The following is a 20458-nucleotide window of genomic DNA, read 5'->3' on the forward strand; positions in this document are numbered from 1 at the left end:
CCCACCGTTTAAATGTGCCATTTCCACCCAAAACGACATTAAGCTGAGATTCAGGATGGGCAATATACAGCCCTAGCCCAGTAACAAATTTTAATTTTGAATTGCAGTAGCACCTAGAGCTCCTAATCCGGAATCAGGCACAGTCTTGCTAGGTACTGTGTGGACATATAGCAAAAAACCATCCCCTCCTCAAAAGAGCTTCCAGTGTGAGTAAGGTCTAATAGCTTACATCTGGCCATCACTAAGGTTTGCCCCAGTATACTTTGGGAATTGGGAGATCCATAACTTCTCAATGGGCATTTACTTCCAGCTCTGAAAGACATTGAGATATTGGACTGATGCTAATAATCATAAGATTATTATTGGGAGAAAAACTAACTAAGTTAATTTTTAAAGGTATCATACATATGTTAGTTATAATTTTCTTCTTCCTCGGAGGTCTGTACAGTTGAACTTTTGATACTAAGGGTATGTCTACACTACCTGCTGGATCGGCAGGCTGCGATCGATCCAGCAGGGGTTGATTTATTACGTCTAGTCTAGACATGATAAATCGACCCCCGAGCGCTCTCCAGTCGACTCCTGTACTCCACCGCCATGAGAGGTGCAGGCAGAGCCGACGGGGGAGCGGCAGCAGTCGACTCACCATAGTGAAGACACTGTGGTGAATAGGTCTAAGTACGTCGACTTCAGCTACGTTATTCATTCAGATTGATTCCCTCCCCCAGTGTAGACCAGGGCTTAGGGACCTGGCTTTGCAGAGGGATATGAAAAAAGAGTACCAATGAAAAGTTTTAAAAGTCTCTAAAGCATTTAAAAATAGTTTTCAATAAAGTATATGACATACACAGAACACATGATGGTTCAGTGTTATATAAAAGTTTTATTGGCATCCGTTTGTGCTGATCTGCAGAAGTCACTTGTACAATAGCTTCACCTTTTGTAAATACATTGGAATTCCCGAGGGCATGCTGATAAAACCTTTTTGCCACACCACGCGGTGTGTGTGCTCTCTCTGACTCTTTAATGTGTACATGTATATGTAATGTATAATAAAATGTTAGTCTTTATATAAAATCATCTATCTAATAACTGATTGGGTGTGGAAATAAGGAAACTTTTTTTGAGAGTGCATATCAGCACAACAAAACAGTCTAGAAGAAAGAGCAGAAAATAATGTATTTTCCCATTAAAACTTAAAGGAAACTAAGGAGGCAGACTGCAATTATCTAGAACTGGGAATTTACCAAGACTTTTCCTGTGAAAAGAGCCAGACTCCTTATTGATTACTGACTACAAGTGATCAGGAGGTTCCACTTTTATGTCTGATTTGAAAGATTTCAGCATCAGAATGGTACCCACTATCATGCATTGGTTCATTATTGACTCAGCATCTATGTGTTCCTTGCAGGTGTCTCGTCTAAATCCTGATAGAATCTAAGATTAGCCTTGCTTATTTTGTGAGATCACAACACAAATGGCAGAGTTACAGGCTAGAAACCCTAGGAGAACTGACTTAGAAATGCTGCAAAGTTGTAGAGATTGTAACTCAAGTTGTTATTCCACAATTTACAGCAAAGCAAGAAATTAAGCAGAAGAAAAGTGCAAACTGAAAACAAGAAAGCCCAAAATGATGCTTGAAAGATGTGAATGCTCTGAGGAGGTGGTAAACACCATCACTTCACCTACAGTCAAAGACACATACCCTCTGTCAGTCAAGATAGTGCTTAGTCTGAAGGTCATGCTGAACACATCACTGACCCCGGAAAATCAAATAACATCAGTGTAATAGGGTGTGTACCCCACATACGTCATGAAAGGGTTAATATGGGCTTGAGAGGCCAATTAGCCAGCCTGGGTTCACCTGGAGGATGGGCCAGGCCTAATTAGAGATAAAGTCCAGCTGGGGGAGAGCAGGGGTTTGGGGGTTTTTTTCCTCCATAATGAGCTGGATGAGTTCACGTGGAGAGATGGAGGGGAGAGGAGGTGGGAAATTCCGTCCCTCTGGGAAGCAACCTGAAAGAAGGCTGAGAAGGGGGAAGCAGAGCAGAGCAGGGGTGAGCTGGAAGCCTGACTGGAGATAAGGGTCCTGAGGAGCTGTAGCCTACCTGAACTCTGGGGTGGGGAGTGTGTCAGCCTCTGGACTGTGGGGTTAATGAAGGCACAGGAGCCTGAGACAAGGCGTGGGGACAAACTGTAGTGGGTGAGGGGTGCTTGGGAGGAAGAGGTGGTTAGCTGGGCACAGCAGAGCTGAAGGTTTGGTTTCGTTTACCTTTCTGTTGTCCTTTGGTAAAGGACTCTGTGGCCCCAAAAGAAGCAGGAATTTGCAACGTGGGCTGTCTGGATGGCCAAGACTCTCCTACAATCAGAGAAGGCCAAACAACAGTGGGGGAAACTGATTCACATCTGATCACAAAAAGGTGTATTGGGGTGGCAGCTTGCCACAGTCAGTTACCGTTAGCTGCTCCCGCCATCTCCAGCTAATAAGATTCAGTCTCTTTATCTTGGATAAATTCCTTGCCTCAGTAGTTCATGCATTTGTCATATCCAGGCTAGACAATTGCAACCATGCTATCTAGACCTAAGCAAGAAATTAATGAAGAAGCTGCAACTGGTAAATAATACTTCTAAGTGGTATAAACCAAAGACCATCTATTAGGCCCATGCTACCCATCCTGCACTGGAACCTTGTGTGCTGTCAGATCCATTTCAAATGTATACTGAGCTATAAAACCCTCAATGGAACAGATCCATGTTATCTCTAAGACCACCTCTTCTTTAATGTGCCATCCAACACCCTGGTTAGTAGGGTTTATCTAGACTCAAGGAAGCAGAAATCAGGATACTGTGTCCTTTTCTTCCCTTATGGTTTCTGCAGCCTTTATTTTCAGTTTCCTGTGAAATTATTTTGCTCGCCTCAAAGCCGTTAGTCTCCATGGTGTTTATCACACTGTCAATTTCCTTGTTTAAAAATGGGAAGTAACCCTAGGGTGTGTCTGCACAGAAGAAGCTGAGCATGGGCTAGACTACCTGAACTAGCTTGAATCCAGCTTGTGTGGGTAATAGCATTGAAGACAGCACAGTGTGGGCTTCAGAGCAGGCGACCAAGCCAAGTTCATATCCAAGATCCATGCCAGGCTTGCATTACCTGTGATGGAGCCCACACTGTGCTGTCTTTCCAGGTATTGTTTCCTGTACTAGCTGGATTCAAGCTAGCTTGGGTGTAGATGAGCCTGTGCGCAGCTTTTGCTGTGTAGACATATCTTTAGAACCATGGCTGTGACAGGCAGCAAAAGACCTACTTGTTTCTCTTGGATAAAATTCTCCTCTTTTCATTATTAGTAAATGAGCTGTGAAAGGAATTCACAGTCTCAGTTGAACATCCATATGGCCCCAATGTGATTTCACTCACCAGTTTTACACTGGTCTAGCTCAATTAACTTCAAGAGAATTACTCTTGATTTACACTGATAAAATTGGAATCAGAATCACACTGGCAGAATTCTATCCTTTACATAAATTTGTATTTAAATGAAAAAACTGTAAAAATATTATTAGGAAGAAATGCAAAAGCTAAATTCTAGAACTCTGGGCCACGTTATTTCAAATGACCTCAGTTTAATACATTACTTTGAATTTATTGCCATAATGGGCTCAACCAGTGGTTGTGGCCAAGTTATGGTTAGTGCAGCTAAAGGGAGAGGAAAAAGTGGCTCTAAGTCACCTTTTTTACTTTTCTGGTCCTAGGGTGAATGGATGCCATGCAAGCCCTATGACTTAAATAGAGCTACTTCTGGGCTGACCGAAACTCTTCAGCTGCCCACAACCCAAGGGGTCACCTGGCAGACAGATCACTGGAGTACAGTTGCATTTCAGTCACACATGCTGTGATTGTCTCTATGCCAGTGAGAGATTTGCCCAACACTGGGAGAATCACCATTGATATTGTAGGTTTCCGACTACTTCATGCCACTGTGGGCCAAGGATCTGACCTGGTTTCTCTAGATGAAATCCTGCAAGTTTTGTCATTGACTTAAATGGAATCAGGATTTCACCCTCTGTCCTTCCTTTAGTACTCTGGTCTTGTGTCTAACCTGTCCCTTCTATTCTCGCTTGGTAAACCCTTAGCCCAAAATCAGGTGTCACCATTGCATGGAAATGAGTTCTGGCCATTACTTTTATTTCCCCATCTCCTCCAACTCCACCAAATAAGCTCTTTGGGGCAGGGACTGTCATTTACTGTATCTTTGTACAGCATCCAGCACAATAGGGCTGTTTGTTTCCTAGATGCTACTGCAATATATATGTTAAATAATAATATCCACATACATTTCATTATCACATTTACCATAACAATATTTACATAATGTTTTCATTTAAAAATATTGTATCTCATGGATAAGGAAAAGTCCAGAAAGCAGAATAAACAAACCAGAATCTTGGGTTTCAGTTACCAGTGTTCCAGCAAGGCTATATTTTCCAGTTCTCTCTCTCTCCTGGAGCCAAAATATATCATCACATTTTAGCAAATGGAAACTAATTTGCAGCCCATTTTGGGAGCCAGAATAATCTCGCACCCATCAAGGTTTAGATGTCCCTAGGAAGGGAGCATTTTTCAGAAAATGTAGAGGACAGTATCAAACTCTTTTCAGAGTAGCAGCCGTGTTAGACTGTATCCGCAAAAAGAAAAGGAGTACTTGTGGCACCTTGAGGAATTCCACTATGATTTCAACAATTTCCATCTGACCATCAACCTCAGCCTGGACCAGTCCACACAAGAGATCCGCTTCCTGGACACTACGGTGCTAATAAGCGATGGTCACATAAACACCACTCTATACCGGAAACCTACTGACCGCTATGCCTACCTACATGCCTTCAGCTTTCATCCAGACCACACCATACGATCCATTGTCTACAGCCAAGCTCTCCGATCCAACTGCATTTGCTCCAACCTCTCAGACAGAGACAAACTCCTACAAGATCTCTATCAAGCATTCTTACAACTACAATACCCACCTGCTGAAGTGAAGAAACAGATTGACAGAGCCAGAAGAGTACCCAGAAGTTACCTACTACAGGACAGGCCCAACAAAGAAAATAACAGAACGCCACTAGCCGTCACCTTCAGTCCCCAACTAAAACGTCTCCAATGCATCCTCAAGGATCTACAACCTATCCTGAAGGACGACCCATCACTCTCACAGCTCTTGGGAGACAGGCCAGTCCTTGCTTACAGACAGCCCCCCAACCTGAAGCAAATACTCACCAGCAACCACACACCACACAACAAAACCACTAACCCAGGAACCTATCCTTGCAACAAAGCCCGTTGCCAACTGTGTCCACATATCTATTCAGGGGACACCATCATAGGGCCTAATCACATCAGCCACACTATCAGAGGCTCGTTCACCTGCCTATCTACCAATGTGATATGTGCCAGCAATGCCCCTCTGCCATGTACATTGGCCAAACTGGACAGTCTCACGTAAAAGAATAAATGGACACAAATCAGATGTCAAGAATTATAACATTCAAAAACCAGTTGGAGAACACTTCAATCTCTTTGGGCACTCGATTACAGACCTAAAAGTGGCAATTCTTCAACAAAAAGACTTCAAAAACAGACTCCAACGAGAGACTGCTGAATTGGAATTAATTTGCAAACTGGATACAATTAACTTAGGCTTGAATAAAGACTGGGAATGGATGTGTCATTACACAAAGTAAACTATTTCCCCATGTTTATTTCCCCCAATCCCCCACTGTTCCTCACATGTTCTTGTCAATTGCTGAAAATGGCCCACCTTGATTATCACTACAAAAGGTTTTTTCCGTCCCGCTCTCCTGCTGGTAATAGCTCACCTTACCTGTAAAAAGAAAAGGAGTACTTGTGGCACCTTAGAGACTAACAAATTTATTAGAGCATAAGTTTTCGTGAGCTACAGCTCACTTCATCATCACTTCACCTTACCTGACCACTCTTGTTACAGTGTGTATGGTAACACCCATTGTTTCATGTTCTCTGTGTATATAAAATCTCCCCACTGTATTTTCCACTGCATGCATCCAATGAAGTGAGCTGTAGCTCACGAAAGCTTATGCTCAAATAAATTTGTGAGTCTCTAAGGTGCCACAAGTACTCCTTTTCTTTTATCAAACTCTTGTTACTGAACCTGGCCTTACATAATGAATGTGAGATGCTGGGGAAGGGACCGAGTATATTGCTACAGAAAGTGACCTGGTGCTAAATGAGGGACAGGAATAGAGTTTGTTTTGATAGACTCAGGCCCCACATAGTAATGAACTGAGGAAAACTAGAAGGGAGGTGGACTCAAATTCAGGAAAGGGTATCAATAACAGAAGATGGATGCATGGTTCAGGAGTAAATGAGCAGAGCTCCTGGTCACATGCAGTGTCTGTAAAGACTTTCTGACATAAATACTCTATGCCATAAATAAAGGAGGGTGTGTAATAATGTGGCTAGGGCACAGTCTTGCTATATTTGGATTGTAAATTTTTCCAGGCAGGGACCTCATCGATTTGCATGGAACATTTCATGGAACTATATACATAATCATTATCATAAAAAAAATAGGACAGGGAATTAGCATAACCAAGTTTTGTTCCCCGTTCTGTCACTAAATACATATGGCAGCTTGGTAAATCACTTAATTTCACTGTGCCTCAATTCAGCCACCTGTGAAGTGGTAATTATGATAACGTCTTCACTTGTTGCATTATGTCTATAAAATTAGATTGTAATCTCTTGAAGGCAGAAGTTTGTATTTTACTTGTTCTATTAGACACCCTTAGGCACACTTTTAGTCATTGTAAAAATATTAATGAAGAAGAACTTGAATATTGCCTACTTCTATCTATTTTCTCTGTCCCTTGGAAGGCTCAGGGAAGGGGGGAGTATTAGTGATTATGGAAACTGCAAGCTCTCCGTTCACAATAAAACCCTTGCTCAGTTCCGGTAGGTAAATATTTTTGTGAAATAGCATTTGGGTATGTTGGATAATCCATTAGGGGAGATTATAATGGAGAGCTGTTCCGTTTCCAAACATGTCTTTTGATGTCTTGAACTCATTTTTGTGGTCAGTTGTTTTTTTGATTCATGGCACAAGAGATTCCACCATCTAGACTGATTTTCAGCAGGCTGTTTCCTGATACTCCTAAATGTTAAACTGCTCTTTGAGCTGACTTCACTGGCAATATATACTGCAAAAAGTAGGTGTGTATTGTTGAATTGTACACGTCAAGACCTCATCCAATCTTGGCAGAGCTGGTATTTGGTTCAAAATGTAAACAATGGGAAAACATATGTCAAACTTCATAATATCATTATGCTTAAAGATGATGTTGTGCTACATTTAAAAGAGCAACTTCAAAGTTGGGACTCTCAAAATTCTACCTTCTTCTTGCGTACTTAAGTCTGATTGCCAATTCTTGATTTCTTCATATGGATTTATCCCTGAACCAAATCCTTCCATGGTATTTTTTTCAAAACTAAAAAATGAGTGCAAGAAATACTTCCAACAGCTGAGTAATTGTGAATAGAATTGGTTGGAAAATGCGGGGGGGGAGGGAGGGAGTGCGTGCATAAAATATTTTGTTGATATTTTGAAAAACACCAGAAAATAATTCATGATACATTTTTGCAAATAGTTTCCCCTGCAATTTCAAATACTCAAAAATTCTCAGGCAGCAAGTAAAAAGAAATCCTAAAATAAAAAATCATTGTACCCATTCTAGCAATCAGGAGCAAATCTAAAATAACAGAGAGTGGCCATGTGTGAGCTGGAGGAATACAAATTCAGTAAGAGCAGTTTCTGCTTTTTGGGTTTGGGGGAATAATTGCAAGTCCTGGTGAGGGAAAACAATTTTGAAAAATACTGGAATTTAGAAACAAATTAAAAATTAGTAGAATATGCATTTTAACCTTCACTTGGCATCCTCCTCCTGAACCAGCCCTCAACATTTTAGGTATTGTGCAACAAAAACACTTCAAATTATACTGTTGTGATGAAATAGAAGAGTAACAGAAAAGAGCCTTAGAGGGCCCTCTACAGAATGCTATTGATATTAGGAGATGAAAAGGTAGTGGATGTCATGTCTAGCAGAGGTATGCTTAATAAATAGGTTGCAGGTCATTGGTAAGGCCCTTGATGGCATCTGGCTGATTTTCAGAGGAAGTTAATATGGGGCAGCTCTGTTAATCCATTGCCACCTGTCTACTTTGCTAACCCTCTCAATCAACCATCATAGTGGTTAAAATTGACAAAAACAATGGTCTTTTGTAGCACTCCCAGGCTGAACTGCAGTCTGGAAGAATCAAGCTGATGGTCACAAATTGGTGTTGGGCAAATCCAAAATGGTTATGGTTCAAAATGGCCGGTTCTCAGATTAACAGAGGCTTTAAGGAGCTTCACTCCAGATCTGGCTCTCTACTCTCTCTGCTGTTTCTCTGCTATCTGGAGAGCCTGCGCTCCCCTCTACCAATAGTTCTTCCCTTCAGAAGGGTCAGTCAGGCAACTTGTTCTGCCAGCTTCTGGCCAGCTCATCTTATCATGATAATAGGGGAAAGTGAAGATTTAGTGTCTGAGTGGATGGGTTCTTTTTTGATCCATATTGAGCCGCCCTGTCTTAATGCGAAGACCGAGCTTTGTTGCCATGTGCATTTCTGAGAGAGAACCATTAGCAGAAAAATTAACCCTTTGTGAGATTTAATTCCCCCCATCTATGCTGGCACAGAAAGTTACAAATTATACTCCCCTGAGATGGGGCCCTGCATCAGCAGAGAAAGGATGAAGAAGAACCTGTGGGCTCAGCTAGCCCTGCCTGCTATACCTGCAGCCAATTCCAAGCCTGGAGGGGCAATAAAAGGAGAGCCTGACTCAGTTCAGAGTTGACTGGTCAGGAAGGAGGACAGAGTTCCGCCTCTCCACCTGAAGGGAACTTCGCTTGCAGAGTTGCAGAGAGACGGGCCTGATTGTCTTTGTTTTCCTTATGTTTGATTAAGAATAGTTTCTTTACTCATTTGTTTGTACAGGGTAAAAAGAAAATTTCCAGTAATAAAACTGACTTGTTTATCGCATAGGGAAAAGAAACAGTTGGAATTTTATAATCAGATAAGAGATTAGTTTACAAAGCCACTCTGCAGTTGGAGATGTTTAGGTATGACTGTAACTTCCTTCCTGCACCTATGGTATAAACATAGGCACATCCAAAGTACTTGCAAATTTGCTGTGATTTGACATCGCTCCTGCAATCTTTCACTTCAATAATGTCTGAATATGGATGTTTTCTTCCATCATCCTTTCTGACAACAACTTTGCCTGGTGCGTCTCAAGGCCGATAAAGGAACTAATGTTAAAATAGTTGTTCTACTTCTGGATTAATGAATGTTCCTATGTTTGGATGGACCTGGTTACTCATGATGACATCCTTCTCTGCAATTTAATCAGAGACTCTGGATTTAAGCTTAAACCAAAAACAATCAACAAAACAACGATGGGCCAGATCAGCTCCTTTGATTTACACCAGCTGAGGATCTGGCCCATCATTATGAATGTAAATCTCTAAATATTACCTTTTAAAAAAATAAACACAGGGAAAAACAGAAAATGACAAGTTTCCTTTGATGGGAGTTTCAGCTAATACACATCCTATCCATGCTGTCCACAGGAAATGACTTCCATTATGGTAATTATTAATTCATCACTTCCTGTTCATTCTCTCCTTGTGTCACTTCTTGGTTATGCATAGTAGCATAGTAAACCACCAGATTGTGTGGGAACATAGGATGCAAAATATAAATAAGACTGTCTCAAAAAATTTGTATGAGTATTTTGGTGGTTTTTTTCATTGCTGGTGAAACAACTGTATCCTGACTCTATTTTACACAATCAGAGTTCAAATAAATCTATAGAAATGATTTTTCTAGGATGTTACAGTGTACTAAGTAGCCAAAACTAACAATGAAAACGAGTAAAAAAAGAAACCAAGAAACAAGATCCTTAAATGTAATCTGCATTTGTCAGGGTGCCACTGTAGTTAAATGTCTCTACCTCCTCCCTCTTTGCTAAAAGGCTAATTCTGATCAATAATTCTTCTGCACCTGACCGTATGTTTGCTTGTTGTATCGGAAAACTTAAGTTTGGAACTGCCTGTGTGTTGGGGGCGGGGGTAGAGCAAGAGCACTTATGCTGCTCTTTGAAACATGATTTTCAAAAGTCAGTAATTGTAGACGCGGGGGGGGAAGACCTGGTATCTTTTTCTTTGCACATCAACCTTTCATATTATATACATGTAACATAATCTGTGGTGTCGACAGAAGCATGCTAGTATTGTTCTACCTACCAGATGTACTATTATCATTGGTTAGGAATGTGTTCTCATGTGATTCCTACTTTATACATGGCAACTGATGCAGCAGCATTCTGTCAGGAGCTGTCATTGAAGATCAATGCTTAGTGTTACCCAGCAGGATGCTGCTGTATCTCAGTGGGTGTCCTCCTGCTATGCTTTGATTATATTTGTTGTAAAGAAAAAACATGGTTGTGCTTATATGGTGTTAATCTGTCACCTCCTCTGTGGAAGACATTTCATACACTCTTAATTTGTTCCCATTTCTTTATAAAATGTGATATGTTGTTTAAAAAAATACACCAGCTTTTTCAAAGATTCCTTCAGTGTAATCAGATTATAAAGGGGTTATGGGACAGTTTGTCTCTGCTTCTAATTGGGTGGCTTAAAGACTATCATTAAATCTCTGAGGAGAAGCTGACTGAACATCCATAGAATTTAAAGTCTGATGGCAGTTGTGGTTCAAAAATGTTGTTCTGGACCAGGCGCAGGGTCATCTGAGGAGACGCTCTGGCAAACGCCAAGGTAACGGGAAGGACATTGTACTCTTTCTTGTTTGTTGTAGCCCCAGTAGTTGGAATAACTAAAGTTCCTAGAAAAAATATTTAATTAGATGAACTAGTAATATATTCGTGTTTACCTGGGACTAACATCTTGTGGTGAGGAGGTGGGAAAGAAGGGGAGGGTATTTCGATAGGTTTCTATAATATTCAGAAAAGAAAAGGAGTACGTGTGGCACCTTAGAGACTAACAAAATTATTTGAGCATAAGCTTTCGTGAGCTACAGCTCACTTCATCAGATGCATTCCACTGAAGTGAGCTGTAGCTCACGAAAGCTTATGCTCAAATAATTTTGTTAGTCTCTAAGGTGCCACACGTACTCCTTTTCTTTTCTGAATACAGACTAACACGACTGCTACTCTGGAACATATAATATTCAGAGACAGCCTGCCCACAGATAATCCTTCATCTGAGAGCACTGCTAAAAAGATAAGGAGTAAATATTGTGAAGGAAAAAATATGGGAGCTATGTTGGGCTTTTAGCTGATGCATTTATTTAAAAATATTCCCTCAAAATGCTCCATGGTAAGTAGTTTAGAGAGTGTGCCTGTTTTCTGTTTGAAAAGATCACCCCCTAAGTTAATTATTATTGCCTCTCACTGGATGAATTTTTTAGAATCGTGTTTTCACACTGATACTCTGTTAACACACCTGCAGGTATGAACGAATACACACTAGAAGACCTCACCGTGTGGATGCGGCTAACAAATACGTTCTAGATGATGATCTAGTAAACCTAGAGGTTCTAGATGAGGTACTGTACCATTCAGGCATCAGTTTCTCAGCCCTGACCATTACATCACATGTATTGCTTGCTTCTGCTTTATAGGTTTTATTCTAACAGTGTCATCATGTCACAAAATTAATTGTTCATAGTCTTGGCATAAAAGAATAACTGTTCCACACGTGATTCTGATCTGCTATCACAAGTTCATTTATATTCTACTCAGTGATATAAAAGCAGTTTCAGTAAAACCTAAAACACAGAAGAACTGAGTGATGGATGATGCTAGTTTAAATTATTTTCTATTTGCAAGAAAATTGAAGCAAGCCTCAAAAACCAGGATTAGAATTATTTTTCTTCAAAACCAATAATGTATTTAAAAGAATGTCCCAGCTACAGATAATAAAGACTCTATTATGAAAAGAGTGATAAACTTATACGTATAATCTTCAAGTTTTAATACACCACATGTGTGCAGAGAACCTGTTAATTTTAGCTTGGGGGAACCTTAACTTGTATTCCAACAGGAACAACATATAAAAATGTGCTGGGTTCCCATATAAAACAATTTTATGGAGTAATACCTGAAAAATTATGATCTTGTTTTATGTTCCTTTTTGTTCTGTGATGAACTCATGAGCATGAAGAGTCAAATTACAAAAATTAAGTGACAGTTTACATGCAAGTTTGGCAATGAAACCCCCCCAAATCCGATATCCTCTATGGCCATTTACTGCATTAAAGTGTTTGCTTCTCTGACAGGCATAACAGCATAAACTAATAAAAAAATAGGGTTATTGCTTTTAATTTGGTTTTGTTGCAATACTGTAAAGAGAGATGCATGACATTTTGAAAATATTGGTGTGGTTTTGTGAGGTCAGTGGTTGACATAAATGACAAATAACATTTAAGATAATCAGTTATTACTCAGTGTTCTCAATATATTTACAATGAATTTTCCTATCTGGAAAAATATTTCTTAACTGTCAAATGTTTTATAATCCTAGGATACAATTATCCATCAACTTCAGAAGCGTTATGCTGATCTACAAATTTATACTTATGTTGGAGACATTTTAATAGCCTTAAACCCCTTCCAGAATCTCAGCATATATTCTCCACAGGTAAGCGGAACAACAAGATGAGGACAATAGCTGCTGTAGATTGTAAAATTGAAGATGCACAAGAAAGAAAAGGCTTGTAAATGGTTAGGAGTCTTGGTCACTGAAAACCACAAAAATATATTTAAAATAAAACTTACAAAATTTCTTTAAATCATTACTCTGTGGAGAACATCTCTATCGAGCTTATGTGCCCTTCCCCATCATCAAAGTATCTGAGCCCTCACAGTCTCTAATATATTTACCCACACAACACCCTATGGGGGAGCAGTACTATTATCCCCATTTTACAAATAGGGAGCTGAGGCACAGACAGACAAAGTGACTTGCTCAAGATCACAGAGAAAGTCGGCGGCACATAAGGGAATTGAACCGTCTTCCCAGGCTGGCATCCTAATCACCAGACCATCCTTCCTGACATCCCTGATTACACGGGGTGAAATTTTTATTTTGACAGATTTCTTTTTCATTTAGTTTTCCACGCTTTACCATGGTGTGAAGCGGTCATCAAATCCCCCCCACATATTTGCCTCTGCCGATGCTGCTTACCAGGGCATGGTAACTTTCAGCAAGGATCAGGTAAGAACGAGTTCGTCTCGTTTTATACTTAACATTGGTCATAGAATGCTGTATTACTTAGGTTACGTTTAGTATTCTGTCACTGATCTTTGTGAAACCTTCTGTTCCAGAGTATGTATGTATAGCAGAAAAAATGGAACAGCATTCCAATCAGTTTTAGGACTACTGAAAAGGTCATGGTACAGTAGTAGACACTATAAGGTTGAATACTCAGTCAGTGTAAATCAGCGTAGCTCCATTGATTCCAGATAACACCAGCTGACGATCTTTGCCCTATGGGCCTGATTCTGTACTATCTTGCATCCGGTACACTCATTTACAACTGTGCAAAATGTGTGTAAAATGCTGCCATATCAGTGGCATTTTGCACTTAGCTCGCACAGGTGCAAGACAATGGAGAATCAGTCCCTGTGACCACAAGTCACAGAAAATACAAACCATTAACTATGGGATCACTCATTTTCATGGTAAAATATAATAATGAGAGTTCTAACATAAATGTAATGAGGACGCAAATCCAATTATATGGCAATGATTTTAATGAGAATGGAAATATAGTGTACAGAAACTGGATTCCTTCTTACAATATTTTTAAGATTGTAATTCTTGTATTCCTTTTCACATGATGTACTATGCATAGATATGGGTATTGGGGAATAATAATGATTTTATTTATAAAATCCTCTGTGACATGCATGCTGCACATTAGTTCATAGTAAATACTTCTAAAGAAGGTTTAAAACAGAATAAAATAATACAATAAAACTGCATTCAGAATACACCAGACAAAGATGAATATAGATGAACCCTGCACATGAAAAAGGAGAAAGAGAGTTGACAGTTTATTGGGTTTTGGGGAGTGCAGGTACCAAGGGTCCATTAGATGTAGCTATTAGTTATGTAACTCTTGAGGGGTTTTGCTAAGAAACTAGTATTTGTGTAGAATAAATGGTGAGGGGATTTGTTGAAGTCAAGAAGCAAGTTCATCATTTTGAAATCAGCCAATCAGGTTTATTTTGTAAATCTTAATTTTTTCAAGTGCCTTATATATGATTACAAACTAATTTTGCCTTGTGGATCCATATCCTTGAGCTTAGGTAGCTAATTATTTATAGGCATCTTGGTATACTGTCAGCATAGCTAATTTACTGTTTGCTGTTTCCAAAAGACTACTGTACAAGTAATCTTTGAGCCTAGGACTCCCAGGGTTGGTTGAGCCAATCAATAAAATCTGTGGCTACAGATCTGTTAGTTCTGACACCAGGTACAGGAGGAATGCAGATCTTCTCTTCTGGGTTCCTCTCATAAACAGATACACATTTGTTTGTCTGACTTCTTTAGAAGCCCAGGATGCTGTGCCAGCTCAGGGATTAGCACTGTGTGTAGGGTGTTCCGTGTACATGGTACCAAACACTGAGGATTTTTTTTAAATGCAAGATCAGGCTTTTAGGGCATGGCTACACTTGCAGATGTAGAGCGCTTTGAATTAAACCAGCCTTCGTAGAGCGCAGTAGGTAAAGCGCTGCAGTCTGTCCACACTGACAGCTTGAAGCACACTGGCATGGCCACATTTGCGGCACTTGCAGTGGCATGGGAGTGGTGCATTATGGGCAGTTATCCCAGCATACAAGTGGCTGCAACATGCTTTTCAAATGGGGGGTGGGATGGGGTGGAGTGTGACAGGGAGTGTGTTGTGTCTATGTGGGGGGACAGAGAGTGGATTTTGGGGGGGCTGAGAGCATGTCAGCATGCTGTCTTGTAAATTCAGACAACAGCAGACCCCCCTCACCTCCCTGCCTCTCTCTCTCACACACAGCATTCCACACTAATGGTTGCTTTGTCTCAGAGCAGATAAGTAGCAGGCTGTCAGTAACGGAGCTTTCAAAGGGCATTTCTGCATTCCTACAGCTAATTCCAAACAATGACAAGAGTGGCCACTTGACTTAAGGGGATTATGGGACGTTTCCGGAGGCTGATCGGAGCGCAGTAAAGCAACACCTCGTTCATACTGGCGCTGCGGTGCTCCAGCCAGGGTGCAGCAAACGTTATTCCACTTGCCGAGGTGCAGTACCAGCAGCGCTGTACCTGTGGAGTCAGAGCGCTCTATGTGCCTTGCCAGTGTGGATGGATAGTGAGCTAGTGCACCCGGGGCGCCTTTATTGCTCTGTAACTCACAAGTGTAGTCAAGCCCTTAGACTGTACGTTAGGTAGAATGGTACTTTCCCAGTAAAAGAGTCCATATTTCAAATAGTGTCATAGCACTGGGCTCTATGGATCTTATTCTCTCCATAACATGTATAAGCACCCAGAGATTATGATGATCCACCTTTGATCAATCAAAAGAGTGAAGAAACAAACATACTTGTGACTCTTACTGATATACAGAGAGTTGACTCTGGTATGTCTTGGTATATATTCAAAACAATATAAAAGTAGCAGTTGAACATCTGAGTTGATCAGCTTTATGGTGAACAATGCATTTACAATTTTGTTTTGTGTATCAGTGCATTATCATCAGTGGAGAAAGTGGTGCCGGAAAGACTGAAAGTGCCCACCTTATTGTCCAGCATTTGACATTCCTGGGAAAGGTATTTATAGCCAGCCAGGTAGCCCAGTGAGCATTGTATTTTAAACTATCTTTGCTAAAAAAAGCCCTGATGCATTTATTTCTAGCTTGTTGAAAACACTGAAAATTGAGCAGTACAGACTGGGGACTTTGTTATTAATTTGGATCTGATATTTTACACTGAAGAGACCATGGCCTAGTGATTAATTATTAACATAAAGAATATGCTAGTTTTAAGATCAGCTCCTGCGAAGGCTTATGCACGTGCTTAACTCTATGCACATGAGTTGTCCCATTAAAGTCAGTGAGAGTACTCACATGCACCATTGTTTGCAGAATTGGGACTTTAGGGTCTGATCCTTCTTTGCCATTGACTTCAATGTATAAACGATCAAGCCCATAATGATTAGTGCCTCTGGTTATCTACAGTGCTTATGACCTAGGTCCATTATTCAAATTATAAGGATCAGTGCCAGAATGAAATTGGGAAGGGCCTGCTGCAGCAAACACTTATGCACATATTTAACTTTAAGCATATGAATAATGCCATTGAAGTCACGGCACTTTGAAAACTCAAGTGCTTAAAGTTAAACACATGTATAAATGCTGGCTGGATCAGAGCCTAAATGCTATTTATTGTCTGATATTTTATTTTGTTAAAATAAAATATATGGAGCCTCCTAAGGCACATAAATTGCAAAGGGGGGAAAATCCAATATCTTCACACCTGCTAGAGACTTTGTTTTCCCCTTCAATATGTGGGTGTGTTGTATCGGTAACTAGGTCAATTCACATGTGCCAGTAGCTGAAGATGCTGGACACCTGATAATGCACACTATGTTTCTGAGGCTGGGAACAAGCCTGGAGTAAACATTCTTTTGGGGCATTCCTTCTGATCTGTGTCTATTCTGTCAAGGCCAATAACCGCGCTTTGCGTGAGAAGATTCTTCAAGTGAACCCTCTGGTTGAAGCATTTGGGAACGCCTGCACTGCAATCAATGACAACTCAAGTCGTTTTGGAAAATACCTGGAAATGATGTTTACACCAACAGGAGCTGTAATGGGGGCAAAAATTTCTGAATATCTACTTGAAAAATCCAGAGTCATAAAGCAGGCTGAGTAGGTTAATAATACTACGTCCTTTCAAATCTAGTCTACCTTTTTTTGGGTTTGTGTTTACTTTTCCAGAACAGTTTTTACTTTTCAAAAAACACTTTTCAATGAAATTTTGTTCTAACTCACTGGCTGGAAGTACAGTTAGTTTCATTCTTCTGGGCTGGAGACCAATACCACTCCATTGTTTGGTAAAGGATGCTCTGTATAGTATATTGTTTCTCCCAGAGCCTATTTCCTATAAACATATCATTGTACCTTTGTGCTCAACCTCCAACAACTTATAAAGGGAAGGAGTGGAGCCTGATCTTGGACTCATTGCCACCATCTAGTTGGGCTGGGTTTTGTGTGTTTAACAGATAAGATGGAAGAGCTTTTCATTGGGCTTTTGCTGCTTCTGGGAGCTTTGCCATTGACTTCAATGAGCATAGGATCAATCCCTCTTCCATTAACTTGACAGTGTACAGCATAGTGCAAACATGTAGATGCAGATATACCTGTAAGCTTTAAAATAATACATTTTTTTTTCCAGAGGAGAAAAAAACTTCCATATATTTTACTATATTTATGCTGGTCTTTTTCATCAGAAGAAACTTTCTGAGTATAGACTTCCTGAAAAAAAGCCTCCTCGGTAACTATCACTAATTTGTTTTTAATGCGGTTGTAATTGGCTATTGATTGGGGCTTGCTTTCAGTGTGGTGCTTTAAAATCTCTCTCAATCTTTTTCTATCCCTTACGGATCTTTCTTAATCCTCCCAAGTACAGAAGTGGATGGACATAAGGAATTACATTATTATTTTATTTGAGGACTCGCAGCATTTATAATAAGAGGGAAAAAAGCCATCTCATCATTATCTAGATTTTCATTCCTTCTTTCAGGTCTTCTCTATCCCTAGAAATGAATGGCTGTGAATGTAGAGCTTTATGGTAATACTGAAGGAGCAACTCAAAATATATTGGTTTAAATTTATGTTACTCTTTGCATATTAGGGCAAATTCTACTTGAATGCAGTAGTAGTTCCATTAAAGTAAATGGAATTGCACTGTCTTATTTCAGGGCTGAATCGTGTTCGTTAACTTTGAGTTACTAATTTCATTTGCTATCCGTCTCTTTATTGGAAAACTATAACGTTGGGAAAACATTTTAATTTGTGCTGAAGGAACAAAAACTAATAGAAAGAAAATAATCCAAAAACTTTTTGATTAGCACAACAATATTTGTTTGGTTAAAAAACATTGCAATAAGTGGTCTGCTCCATTACTGATGCAATGCTACTGAACATCTGTTAACATCTGTTAACACAGCATTTTAATTATGCCACTTTATTTAGGTATATTGATAATGAAACTGGAAGAGTAATGCAAGATATTATTACTAAAGACTCATATGGAAGACAATTTGAAGCAATTCAACATTGCTTTAGGATCATAGGATTCACTGATGAGGTAAGAGATTAATCATGAACTAGCTACCAAAGCATTATTGACCTTATTTTTAAAAACCACCTCCAACGCTTCCTGTGCAAATAGTGGCATTTGTTGTCTAAATATATCATTATTCCACAGAATCTCACCTTTGTATTGTGTGTACAAAACTGCACCCACAGAACTGGAGGACAGACTGAGGCTTCAGTTTTACTGAGGCAAGCTCCATTCTATCCCCTTCACATTTCCATTTCTGTCTCACTTTTCCACTTCAGAGGGAGTTTGCCTGAATAAAGAGAGAGTAAAAACTGAACTGGGCAAGTAAAAACCTCACAATGACCCAATGGGCTTTACACACACACTCCCTATCTTATTTTTAAACAGACCACATTTGGGGGCTACAACTAACTAATTGTGTCTTGTTAAGGTAGTTCTTGTCTCATTTTGCAGGAAGTGCATTCAGTTTACAAAATTCTGGCTGGAATCTTGAATACAGGAAACATTGAGTTTGCTGCCATTTCCTCACAACACCAAACTGATAAAAGTGAAGTTCCCAATGCAGAGGCCTTAGATAATGGTAAATATGTTTTTAATATTGTCAGTTCTATAAATGCAGCTTGATTGCATTTGTAAGAATCTCTAACTGATGGGTATCAGGTCGGTAGTGCTGGCAATTTTTGTTCTCCAGTCACAGCCATCTTTCCTGTCTGTTATCTTCCAGCTGCTGCACTGCTCAGTATTGGTTCAGAAGAGCTCCAGGAAGCTCTAACCTCTCACTGTGTTGTAACACGAGGAGAGACTATTATCCGAACAAACACTGTGGACAAAGCCGCTGATGTGCGAGATGCCATGTCTAAAGCACTTTATGGCCGACTCTTCAGCTGGATTGTAAATCGCATTAATACACTGCTGCAGCCAGATAAAAATATATGGCAAGTTACATATTGCTGACATGTGTGATGGGATCATCCCCTTTTGTAGTTTTGATTTTGCTGGAGGAATATTGTGTTTATTTGGAAAAGACCTCAAAATGGCCTTCATGCTGTGATCCTGAATTCTGTTTCCAGGACATTAACTCCATCCTTTTCAAAGAGCTCACTGGGATTTGGCTACTGAAATCAATGGGAATTGTGTGGTTAAAATCTCAGGCAAGTCTTTGAAAAGAGCCTGTGTATCTGGTAAGCATGAAAATCATACCAGATGCCCATAGATAACCAATTACAGTAGGCTGGATACATTAAACACAAGTATTGTTCTGTGTGGTCCTTCCAGTTCTCAAGTAGTATTAAACTAGTGATAAAATATAAATATAAGTGATTACAGAACAGCTACTTCATGAATATATTTTTGACATTCTAATGCAAGCTGTTAAAACCAGCTTTCAAAACATCTAATTATGAAAACTTAAATGCCAATTTGCATTATGGAAATGTTTACACTGTGCCATCTTATTCCTTTCCTGGAACAAAGACAGATACTCAGACCCCGTTCTAGCTGCTTTGCACTTCTCAAGGAGCAACTGGGTATTCCCAAGCATAAGTGAATCCCTCAGGTGGTGTAAAGCTGGCATAGCTGCTTTGATTTTGTTGGCTCCCCCCACATTCTCCAGGGAGAGGATATGTTGGAAGTGGGGGAAGGCATGGAGAGGATATATCGGGGGCAGGGTTGCAGCAATGTGTCCTCATGGGACAGCTGCTGGTGGTGTAAATTAGAGCAGCCCTTAGGCAGCTTTGAGTTATGCTGGGGGCTGTTTCATTCCCTGGTAGTGCCAGAATTGGGAAAGTGGAAAGGTGTCTTATATCTCTCTTTCCTTTGTCTCCTCATAACTGTGCGGTACATGAGCTCAACACAGTAAAGGATGCAGACCACAGTCTGAGACTGCCTGTCTGTCTGTCTTAGGCAGGGTCAAAGTAATGGGAAATGGAGGGAGCACAGCTCCCCCTCTTCTATTAACAGCAGAGGGAAAGCTCCTCCTCTTCCATAGCCAGTGCATG

General features: G+C 40.1%; 1 protein-coding gene across 1 annotated transcript in view; it reads left to right on the forward strand.

The window, feature by feature from the left end:
- MYO3B (myosin IIIB) overlaps nucleotides 1–20458 on the forward strand; it is a 340336-nt gene that overhangs the window by 144699 nt on the left and 175179 nt on the right. Inside the window, exons 13-21 of the mRNA XM_074967534.1 lie at nucleotides 11593–11689; nucleotides 12667–12783; nucleotides 13255–13359; nucleotides 15864–15947; nucleotides 16842–17044; nucleotides 17571–17669; nucleotides 18371–18485; nucleotides 18915–19041; nucleotides 19186–19396. Of these exons, the coding sequence (XP_074823635.1) occupies nucleotides 11593–11689; nucleotides 12667–12783; nucleotides 13255–13359; nucleotides 15864–15947; nucleotides 16842–17044; nucleotides 17571–17669; nucleotides 18371–18485; nucleotides 18915–19041; nucleotides 19186–19396 (1158 nt within the window). The remainder of the gene's footprint in view (nucleotides 1–11592; nucleotides 11690–12666; nucleotides 12784–13254; nucleotides 13360–15863; nucleotides 15948–16841; nucleotides 17045–17570; nucleotides 17670–18370; nucleotides 18486–18914; nucleotides 19042–19185; nucleotides 19397–20458) is intronic.

Source organism: Natator depressus, chromosome 11, assembly GCF_965152275.1.
Source record: "Natator depressus isolate rNatDep1 chromosome 11, rNatDep2.hap1, whole genome shotgun sequence".
NCBI lineage: Eukaryota > Metazoa > Chordata > Testudines > Cheloniidae > Natator > Natator depressus.